This window comes from Arvicola amphibius, chromosome 1 (genome assembly GCF_903992535.2).
Source record: "Arvicola amphibius chromosome 1, mArvAmp1.2, whole genome shotgun sequence".
In the NCBI taxonomy this organism is placed as follows: domain Eukaryota; kingdom Metazoa; phylum Chordata; class Mammalia; order Rodentia; family Cricetidae; genus Arvicola; species Arvicola amphibius.
In genome coordinates, this window is record NC_052047.1 from 150,786,538 (window position 1) to 150,797,313 (window position 10,776).

At 55.5% G+C, this 10,776-nt stretch overlaps 3 protein-coding genes across 5 annotated transcripts; 1 reads left to right on the forward strand and 2 right to left on the reverse strand.

The window, feature by feature from the left end:
* Positions 1-4,059: 4,059 nt before the first annotated feature.
* Ppp1r14b (protein phosphatase 1 regulatory inhibitor subunit 14B) lies at positions 4,060-6,253 on the forward strand. The gene is given in 5 exon segments (XM_038330669.2): positions 4,060-4,093; positions 4,096-4,484; positions 5,547-5,630; positions 5,851-5,883; positions 5,986-6,253. Coding segments are annotated over 5 exon segments (609 nt in total). The 3' UTR covers positions 6,055-6,253.
* Positions 6,254-6,761: 508 nt separating this feature from the next.
* On the reverse strand, positions 6,762-9,422 carry Fkbp2 (FKBP prolyl isomerase 2). Of its 3 annotated transcripts, none has more exons than XM_038330679.1 (6): positions 9,285-9,422; positions 7,901-8,069; positions 7,470-7,582; positions 7,309-7,355; positions 6,984-7,019; positions 6,762-6,907 (listed from the first exon to the last, which is right to left on the reverse strand). In XM_038330679.1, the coding sequence occupies exons 1-6, from the start codon at positions 9,380-9,382 to the stop codon at positions 6,846-6,848; spliced, it is 525 nt and encodes a 174-aa protein (XP_038186607.1). In that variant the 5' UTR covers positions 9,383-9,422; the 3' UTR covers positions 6,762-6,845. The 3 variants fall into 3 exon arrangements, with proteins under 3 accessions (XP_038186607.1, XP_038186623.1, XP_038186615.1); XM_038330695.1 differs by lacking the exon at positions 9,285-9,422 and adding an exon at positions 8,777-8,804; XM_038330687.1 differs by lacking the exon at positions 9,285-9,422 and adding an exon at positions 8,222-8,347.
* LOC119814687 (translation initiation factor IF-2) lies at positions 8,358-9,253 on the reverse strand. The gene is given in 2 exon segments (XM_038330656.2): positions 8,358-8,894; positions 8,896-9,253. Coding segments are annotated over 2 exon segments (783 nt in total). The 5' UTR covers positions 9,142-9,253.
* Positions 9,423-10,776: the final 1,354 nt, after the last annotated feature.

Here is a 10,776-nt window from a genome sequence, read left to right on the forward strand (position 1 = left end):
TGCTCCCTGCTCTGGAGGAGACAAAGGGGAGGGGGTATGCAGCGGGTATGCAGCGCTGTGATCCTCTCCCTCTCTTAAAAGGGCCATAAAAGAAATAACTGTTCAGAGCCCCAAGGATCACCAACCTCCTCCAGAGAACAGAGCCATTCAGGGTGGAGGTTGGCCTCTGTACCCCCAAGCTGAGGTTCAAATCCAGAGCTCCCATACAGTCCCTCTATAAGCTAGGAAAGAAAGCTGTGGGAATGTCAGAGAGGAAGGAGGAAAGGAAGGACACGGTGAGCTCTGGCACAGGGGACCCTGCTCACCAACACTAAGGTCAGGAGAATCTGGAGTCAGGACCCGAATCTCAGGCCCTATGCTTTCCTCAGGAGACCTTCCGAGAAATTTCTGGAAGCAGGTCCTTAGAAAACAGGATGGAAGCTGTTTGCTGGGCCAGGCCCTCTTCTTCCCCCACTGCTAATCTCTTGAGGCCAGGCAGCCCCCCATTAGAAGGCTCCTTCCTCCTCCTTGGAATGGTAATAGTTTCTCGGCAAGCAATAATGGGGGGACGAAGGCAGCCTTTCAGGCTTCTACCCTCGATTAAGGGATTGCTTTCAGCCCGTGGGTCCTTCCCCAGGGCCTCTGCTTCAGGGAGGTGCTGCGAGCATCCTTACTTACACTCTGGTGGGAGGGGGCCATATTCCCATGGGAAAGGTAGAACATGGGGAGAGGAAGCTAGAGCACGAGGCTGGATGGGAGGCACACTCAAGTCACAGGAGGGCTGGTGGGTGAGCACAGCAGGATAAAGGATCCAGAGCCTGCGCTGTGGGTCACAGAGAGGTCAGGATCTTCTGGCTCCTGGCATATGAGTGATTTGCCCACTTCCTGGGCAGAGTCAGGACTTAAAAACCTAACCCCTTATGTTCCAATGCTAGGGCTCTATGAAGAAGCCCAGGTTCCAAGAAGGCTACAGGCCAGCATACCCATCTTTCTGCTCTTACTGAATAGTCACAGGAAGGGACAAGACAGAACAGCCAGCCCCAGGAAAATGAGGCTGCCTTGGCGACAGGGACGACATGCAAGGTGGCTGGAGGGAAAAGCAGGCTGGGTAGCCCCTGAAAGGACCTGGCATTTGAACTGAACTGGAGACTTTCACGTTAACCAGAAAAGTCAGTGTTCAGTGTCACCACTTTGGGGGCAGAGGCAGAGTCTTTGGTGGGGTGTGCTGGGCGTACAGGGAATATAGTCCTGGGAAAAGTGACTCTCCCATTAGTTCAGGCATGGAACAGGTCAGGCTCGGGATAGGCATGTCACTGCCTAACCTGCCACAGCAGAAGCCAGCCTCCCTGGCCTCACAGACTAGCTGAAGAGAGGCTGATGTCTTGCAATGGGCCTGTGGAGGGGGAAACGCCAACTTACTCAAGTGCTTCCCCTGCTAAGAACTGCCCCAGCCAGGCTCCTGGTAAGCAGCTCACCTCCCATCCTCGGGCACGGGCACTAACACCACTCCCAAACCTGTCTTATCATTTTATTTATTATTCTCTCATGTTTCTCAGGCTGGCTTCAAACTCACTAAGTAACCAAGAATGACTAAATTTCCAATCCCCCTGCCTCCACAACTATGGTTACAAGTGAACACCACCACAAACAATTCATATGGTGCTTGGGATCAAACCCAAGGCATTGTGCATGTTAAGCAAACACTGTACCAAGGGAGCTACCTCCCCAGACTCCTCTCCCTGCATCTTATTTTTACAGGGCTGGGAATCAAACCCATGCTCTTCCTTGCACATGCTAGGCAAATGTTCAATCTCTGACCTACAACCCTAGCCTTTGTGGTCCTCCCCAAAAATAGCATCAAGGGGGGCTAGAGAGCTGCCGAGCAAACCCCCCCCCCAAAAAAAAAAAAAAAAAAAGAGTTAAGAGCACTGCTCTTGCAGAGGACCCAAATCCAATTCCCAGCACCCATATGATGTCTTTCCATCTGTGACTCCAGGAAATTCAAAGCTTTCTTCTGACTGCTGCAGGCACATGGTGATACACATGCATACATGCAGACAAAACAGTCATAACACATACACACACATATACAGCATAAGAGAGGAGCCCCAGCCAGGCGATGGTGGCACACACCTTTAATCCCAGCACTCGGGAGGCAGAGGCAGGCGGATCTCTGTGAGTTCGAGACCAGCCTAGTCTACCAGAGCTAGTTCCAGGACAGGCTCCAAAGCCACAGAGAAACCCTGTCTCGAAAAACAAAACAAAACCAAAAAAAAAAAAAAAAAAAAAACCACCACCACAAAAAACAACAAAAAAAAAAACCAAGGAGAGGAGCCACAAATCCTGGGTTTGGGTTTGGATGTAATATCATCTGTGTGACCCTGGGCGAAACTTACCCTCTGAACACCACCTGCTGAGAGGCTTTTTTCTTTGTAGCTTCTACAGAAAAGATGCCTATAAGGGGCTAGGCTAGGACCTACTATCTCTGTAATCCTGAGACTGTTTTTTTTTTTTTTATTTTTTTTTTTTCGAGACAGGGTTTCTCTGTAGCTTTAGAGCCTGTCCTGGAGCTAGCTCTTGTAGACCAGGCTGTCCTGAGACTATTTGGGACTGAAGACGATGAGCCAGTCAGACGTCCCAGAAAGTGCTGAACTACTTCATTGGGGGGTATGAGATGGGGCGGGGTTGGGGGCGGGGCACTAGTAGACTCTACCATAGTGTGTGCCACACAGCCTAGGCTCAAAATCCCAGGTCCCCCTGTGTATAGCCCTATGTCTATGATTTAACTGTGTTGCCACAATTGAAGTTTCCACGGGTTTTCCTGTTTAAACAAAGTCCACCATTCTCTTATGGTTATTTGTTTAACCAATAGGATGGAGTCGTCTGCCTGAGTCTGAGAGTTTTAGGGGCTGGGGTTCTGTAGGGACCAGATAGTTTCCAAAGGCCTGTAGGTTTGACAAGGTTGGGTATTAGCAAACAAGGTCTTCAGTGCTCTCAGCTACCAAAATTCGCTGTCTAGAAGAGAGAAAGAGGAATGAATGAATGAGACAATTTAAAGCTTCAGACAGTGAAGGAAGGAACGTGGTCTCCTAAAGTGTGAAGGGTAGAGGAGCTACTGGGAAAACTAGCTCGTTGCCCTCAAACCGGAACAGGCCGGATGGGGGGGCCAAATAAACGCTCATTTGGGGTCAACTGCTATTATTACCTTTATCACCGTGAGTTTTGGTTTACTCTTTGTACCAGAGTTTCCTCCTTCGCACAAGCGCAAGCAGCAGGGTGCCCAGGGCCGCGCCCAGCATAACCCAGCCATCCAGGCGAGGCGCGCCCCAAACAAGTTTGTGCTTCGCGGCGGGCTCTGCATCTAGCTGGGAGGAGCAGCAGCGCCGAGCCGCGGACTACATTGCCCACAACGCCCCGCGCGCCGCCATCTCAGCCGGTGGGCGGTGGTCGCCTGGGGTCCTGGCTTTTGTAAACCGCAGGGCTAACTCTACACGCCCTAGCCCCCAACTGCTTGAAGACCGTGAGACCGAACCAACTAGGGTTGTCCCGGCACCTGGAGAGTCCTGGACGCCTTGCACTCCCTTATCCCCGGAGGCCCCATCCACGTGTCGGCCCGCGCGCGGACGTCATCTTGCCCCTTGCTGGCCGAGGGTCTTGCACGTTCCTCACCGGATCTGCGCCCTACTCGGCCTTATGCCTTAGCCCGCCTCTGTTTCGGCCTCAGTGACAGAATGAGACAGGGCCAGAAGAGAACGATGGTCCTGGCGGGCGTGCAGATCCAGGCACCTAACACCTAGAAGTCTGGGTTTGGGGGCCGGAGGTTAAATTAAGGGGGGGCCGCAGAGCCCCGGACCTTGCAAACTAGATTCTCTCCTATCCCCTTTCAGGAGGCGGGGTTGGGGAGAGGGGGCGCCTGAAGCGGGGCTGGCCCTTTAAGGGGGTGTGGTCGGGGGGGCGGGGCAAGAGAGCAAGACAGAGAAAGCGGCAGCGGCGGCTCGGGCGGCGGCCGCGGGGGACAAAGGGCGGGCGGATCGGTGGGGAGGGGGCGGGGCGCGGCCAGGCCAAGCCCGGGGGCTCCGCATGCTGCAGCTGCCCCCGGGCGCCCCCGCCGCCGCCCTCGCCGCGGAGCCGCGCGGAGCGGAGCCCGCGAGCTAACCGGAGCCAGCGGCCCGGAACCAGCCGGCGGGCGTCCGGGAGGCGGCGGCGCAGGGAGGGGCCCGAGCGCGCACGTGGCCCCGGCGGCCGCCATGGCGGACAGCGGCCCCGCGGGGGGCGCGGCGTTGGCTGCCCCGGCCCCCGGGCCGGGCAGTGGGAGCACGGGGCCACGCGTCTACTTCCAGAGCCCCCCCGGGGCGGCCGGCGAAGGTCCGGGGGGCGCGGATGATGATGGCCCGGTGAGACGGCAAGGGAAGGTCACCGTCAAGTACGACCGCAAGGAGCTACGGAAGCGCCTCAACCTGGAGGAGTGGATCTTAGAACAGCTCACGCGTCTCTACGACTGCCAGGTGCGCTCCCCACCCCGTGCCGATACCCTAGAACCGGACCTAAGTCGGTCTGCTCGGAAACCCCACCGTCAGTCTGTCACCGGTCAGTTGGGAGTTCTGCTGCCAAACCACCCGTCTTACTTTCGCCGCTCCCCAGTGTGTGGCTTTTCTTGCCTGACCTGAGTCACTAGCTTTCTCCGCTGCCTCGAACCTTGCGTCCTTCGTGGTGCTACCCCAGGTTAAGCATGGTGTTCTCCCCAAGCTACAGGGATAGGTAGCCTGGCCTAGAACTGGAGGCAGGGGTAGACAGTGCTTGGGCTGACAGTGAAAGGTCTGATCTAGTTCGTCTAGTCTGGGCTAGCATAGACACTAGTTGAAAGGCACAAGTCTAACTGTTTCCAGTGTATAAAGGATCTGAGTTTCTAGTGGGCTAGCCTGCCATGCTGTCTGTGGAGACCGGTTAGCCAGCTCTGGCTCTCCACCCCATGACTCCCTGCTTGTTCAGATGGTGACTCAGGCCCCCAGGGGTAGGGTGGAGGAGTGGGCTTGCCCTGTGATGCCTACCCTAGCCCAGCCCTGGAATGCAGCTGGCTCCAAGTGGGATAGCTGTTCCCTTGGGGAGGGGGGGTGTGCCCCTTTCTCCTCAAAGCATGGGCTCTTTGTTTCCCCCTTTCTCAAGCATGGGTCTTTCCCATTGACCCCTCACCCTTCACTTCCTCCTCCCTCCCTGGAAGCTGTGACAGGTGTTTGGGGGAGGGGAGGGGACTGTGATGAACTGGGACAGCTGGCCCCACCAGTGCTCTAGTAAGCTAGAGGTCCTGGATGCTTAGAAGACACATCTGCTAGGTTCAAAGCCCAAGGTCCCCAGCCCTGTCTGTCTGGCGCCCCTGGTGCCCACTGGCAGGGACAGGAAGTTCCCCCTCATTGGGCAATTTGCCTTGGCACAGACCTGATCTGTTTTCCTTCCCAGAGCAGCTGTCTTGTGCTGGGCGAGGAGGGCTGGTACGGTTTTGAGTTAGGCAGAGAGTACTCTCCAGACCCCTCCTGCTGAGGCATTGTCCTTCTCTCCCACCCCGACCCCAGGAGGAGGAGATCCCAGAGCTGGAGATAGATGTGGATGAGCTCTTGGACATGGAAAGCGATGATACCCGGGCTGCTCGAGTGAAGGTAAGCTGAAGTCATCCAGGGAAAGGCTGCCTGGAGACACTGCCCCTTGGGGAAGCTCTGCCCTGGTGCCATACCTTCTTTGGTTTGGGTCATCTTCTGCCTCTGGAAAAACGAGGCTCATGGAACTTAGCTACCTCCCTAAGTGGCCTCAGTCCCTTGGGAGGGTATAGGTGAACTGTAAGTCCTGTCCCTAAGAACTCACTGTGTTCTCCCTCACCAGGAGCTGTTAGTTGACTGTTACAAACCCACTGAGGTAAGTCGTTTTCCCTGACCTTAGAGTGGGTATGTGTGTATGTCAGATTATCACCTTGGGTCTTAGCCTCACTAAAGGTACACCCTCTTCCCTCTTATCTAGGCCTTCATCTCTGGCCTGCTGGACAAGATCCGGGGCATGCAGAAGCTGAGCACACCCCAGAAGAAGTAAGGGTCCTGACCCAGATGACCATGGCTCCCACAGGACAATCGCTGCCCCCAACCTCGTAGCAACAGCAATACCGGGGGACCCTGCGGCCAGGCCTGGTGCCATGAGCAGGGATCCCTGTGCCCCGCCTAGGGGCCACTTCCCTTGCCCTCAGTTTTCCATTTTTGGGGTTTTTTATTGTTATTAAACTGATGGGACTTTTTGTGTTTTTATATTGATTCTGCGACGCAGGCCCTTTGAAAATAAAGCTGGGATCACATGGCCTTGGAGCAGCTAATAGGCTTGGCTGGTCTTTGGGGGGTGGGGGTGACACACTGCTCTACAATTGTCACCACTCAGCTACTCCCCAGGTGACCACAGGCCTTCCTGTGAGCCTGTAGCCATGGTGATAACCCCATGCTGGCTCCCAGACTGGTATGCCAAGTGGCTGGGGAGCAGTGCTACCCAGCCCTCTTAAGTTTTTTTTTAATCTGCACTGGGTAAGGGTCTCCAGCTGTTGAGGCTATACCTCAAGGCTCTGCAGTTATCAGGAAAGCTGAGACTGAAGCTAGTGTTTTCTCTTCCCCCAAGCTGGGGATCCATGGGGTGTGGGGGTTCACTCATAATAGGCCCATGTCCCATTCTGAGCCATTGAGCTATATTCCCCCAGTGCTGAAGCTAAAGTCTTAACCTAAGTCTCTTAGGATTCATAAAGAAACACAGACTCACTCTTGGGTTTTAAATTTTTTGTTTGTTTTGTTGTGTTTTGAAGCAGTCTGGTCCCTGACAGGGGTCTCCCACCCCTCTGCGGCCTGCTACAGTTCTGAACGTCGCTCAATCTTGAGCAGCTCCACCTCAAACACCAGGGTTGCTCCACCTGAAGGGAGAAGTCTGGTCAGACTGGGACCTGGGACCCTGGGAGGGTCATGGGGTGAGGGTGTCAGGGGTATTACCTGGAATCTTTGGGGGAGCTCCCCTCTCTCCATACCCTGTCAAAAACATAAAGACACAAAGTAAGTAGTAGCCAGGCTTCCTTCTAGCCCCCATAAAGGATAAGCTTGCCATAGGGGGCGCAGTGGAGGAGGACAAAGTCTCAGAGGGCTGAGTCAAGCCTTGCAGGGTCTAGCTGCTGAACAAGGGCCAGACTTGGAAGTGGCATATACTAGGGCAACTAGATAGTGTGGTGACCCATGGGCTGAAGTGGCTTTAACCACTTTATGGACATCTAAGTGCCCTGGTCCCCCTCCCCGAGTCCCTCTAACCCCAAGGGCCTCTTACCCAGCTCAGATGGAATCACCAGCTTCCGCTTTTCCCCTTCACACATCCTGCGGGATGATACATGCTCAGCACGTGCGGCGCCCAGACCCTTGTCCCACAAATGGACTTTTTTTCCCCACAGCCTGTTTCCTGCATCACTGCAACATGTACCCCAGACTCACCCCAGCAGCCCCTGGTCCCAGCCCTTGATGACCTGGCCAGTGCCAAGGGAGAAAACAAAGGGCTGGTTCTTTGGTAGACTGCTGTCAAATTCTGTCCCATCTTCCAGCTTCCCCTGTGGGATAGACCACAGGAAAACTAGTAAGGAGAGGTGACCAACCACTCCAGAACCCCTTTTACCCAGTCACTCTTCCCACCCCATCAACGGGATCACCACAGCACTGGTAGTTACATTTCTTAAAAGAGACAATGCCTTGGAAGCCCAGGTGCAGTAATTTTCATGCTAACACCTAGTTGATGAGTACAGGGAAAGGCAAGGGCAGACTCCTGGAAAGGAGCTTAGAGGCCAAAGGGCTCAAGATCATCTACCTAATTGAAAGAATGAGATTCCCAGTAACTATCATTGCCCCAGAACCTCCACCCTGATACCTACCGTGTAGTGCATGTGTAAGACATCTCCCTTTCTAGACTTGATGGGACAGTGGTCCACGCGTTTCTTCACTCCAATCTGTAGCTTGCGTTTGCCTTCTGCCCCCGTGGCTGTGGCCAGGGCACTCAGGCAAATGGATAGTATTGTCAGGACCCAGCTCAGCCTCATGTCTCTGTAGACACAGTCCCCAACCCCCGACCAAGAGGGGAGGGATCATGGAACTCCAGTCAGTATCAGGAGAATGCCACTCCCATTGTTTCTTGCCTGTTCCTGGGGAATCCCACTGTCACCACCCTGTCCCCTGGGCTCTGCGGCCACACTTACCAGTCCCGTGAGAAGGGGGCTTGGCCGAGGACCCCAGCAGCGAGGGGAGAGGGTCAGGGGAGGCCACAGCAGCCAGGGACCCTCCCCTTTACTCAATACCACACCTTCCCTTCCTCCCGGTCCCCATCTCCATTCTTCAATTCCCGCTCGCCCCTTTACGCAAAGTCCAAACCCTATCTGGTTGCGCCGGATTAGTCCCGACCGGAGGACCCCACTCCCGCCACACCCAGCTGCCTCCCGTCCAGCACACCCACACCTCTGCGGCTGCTGCAGGTGGCCGGCCCCGAGGCACCCATACATCTCCGCTAGGCGGCTCTGGGGAGCCCCGGTCCTCCGGAGGTACACCCCATCCCGGGGCCGTGCCTCCTCCGCCAGAGGTACCCCCCCAGCTCTGAGCTCTCGGGGGCCTCCGGGGCACCCAGACTGGCCCCGAGTCAGCGGGGCGCCGAGCCCGCTCCACCCACACAATCTCTCCAGGGGGAGTTCTAGGTCTAGCGCGACCCCAGGCCCGGCCACCACGGAGACCGCCCCCACGTGGGCGCCCCGGGCCATTACTTGGGCTTAGCTCTTCCCAAGGCTCCTTGGCCCCGCCCTTCGGGGCACGTGCCTCCGCCCCCTGACCTGTTACAGCTCCGCCCTCGGCAATTCTAGGCTCCTCCAGTACAGGAGCTACGGCCACTCACCGGCTGAAGCCCCGCCCCCAACGCCTGGGACCCCACGCCCTCCGTCTCCGAGCCCTTGGCTCCACCTTCCACCTGCTCCGGCTCCTCCTCTACACGCCAGACCCCGCCCCGCAGTTGTCCTAGCCCTTCTGCGGGCGGCTGGGCTCCGCCCTCCACTCGCACCGCCGCTGTTCCGCGTCCCGCCCCGAGTCCCAGGGCTCCGCCCCGTACGGAGTGAGAGCCCGCCCCCTGCGGCATTGCCAGACACTGGACCCCAGCCCCAATTCCCTCGTCCGCTACCCCTTTCTGGCACTCGGATTACGGCCTGATTCGGCCCGACCTGCCGCAGCCTGCCCTCCTGCACCCGAATCCCCCAGCCCGGGCTGTGGCCCCCCGCTCACCTCCTCACCGCGCCCCCGGAGTCAATCGCGCGCGTGCGGTCACCACTGCGCAGGCGCGTCCTCGTCGCTACAGGGCGGGACACGCTGCCCGCCCTCATTGGACCGTCCAAACCCGCTGCCTCACTCTTAGGATGGGGCTTCCCCTCTAGCTCCGCCTCCTGAATTACCACGTGGATAACATCACTTCCGGCGCCCAGGGCACCTGTCGGGTTTGGTAAAAATGGTTTTTGGAAGACCGAAGGCACTTCCGGCCGCTATGATTTGGTCAAGCAAGAATGAGTACCTATACCCAGAGGGGTTCTTGACAACACTGCGCTGACTTCCATCGTCATGACCCACACGCCTTTGGCTAGTTTTTGTGAGAAGAACCCAGGGTTCAAAGCGATACCCCTGGTTTAAATCCTTAGGTCTTCCAATTCTAGGCTGCCCGGCTGCGTGACCTTGAGTAAGTTCGTTCTCCTGCTAGTAGGCTCCGTGACATCCATCCCACATGGCCCTGTCCCGTGCGAACCCCTTCCATCTTGTGGTCTGCAGTATCCAGGCTCACCTTTCATTGATGCACACTGAACAGTCAGTCTTTGGTGACCTGACTGGGCCTGGTCTACAAGTACCCAGTAGACCTCTGTCAATAGAAGGACCCTAAATTCAGAAGAAGCTAAACCTGAGTTAGGGAGTTTAGTGAGTTCATGCCTGTCCCAAGCCAATTTGCCTTGCTAAGACTATGTACTCAAGACACCAAAGATAAAAGCACGTGGCTGACTTAAGGCCAAGGGAAGTATCCTGCACTCTATGAAGCTTAGTAGGCTCAGAGGCTTTAGCTCTCAGGTTCTAACATCGTGGAGCCAGAACATGATCACTAATATCACCGCTGAGAAGGCTAAACATAATAAAAAGTGGTGTGGTGTCCCATGCCTTTGGAGGTGAAACCAGGAGGATCAGAAGTTCAAGGACATCCCCAGCTTCTTAAAGATCTCTGAGTCAGGGCTGGAGAGATGGCTCAGATGTTAAGAGCACTGACTGCTCTTCTGGAGGTCCTGAGTTCAATTCCCAGCAACCACATGGTGCCTCACAACCATCTGTAATTAGATCTGGTTCCCTCTTCTGGCCTGCAGGCATACATGGAGGCTGAATACTGTGTACATAATAAATAAATCTTTAAAAAAAAATCTGAGTCAGGCTGAGCTACATGAGACGAGACAACATGAGATATTATCTCAACAAAAAAAACAAAAAAAAACAAAAAAAGTTTAAACATAGCATCAGCTAATGGTAGTGCTTGCCTAGCCTGCAGATTCCCAGTAGTACAGAAGCCCATGTGATGGTGTAAACCTGTAGTTCCAGTACATAAGAGGTGAATGCAGGAAGATTAGAAATTTGTCATCCTTGGCTACATAAAGAGTTTTGGGCCAGCTGGGCTATGTGAGAGTCTCATAAATGGATAAAGTATGTGGCCATCATCAGGAATTCTTCAGTTTACCCTCCAAGATTATGA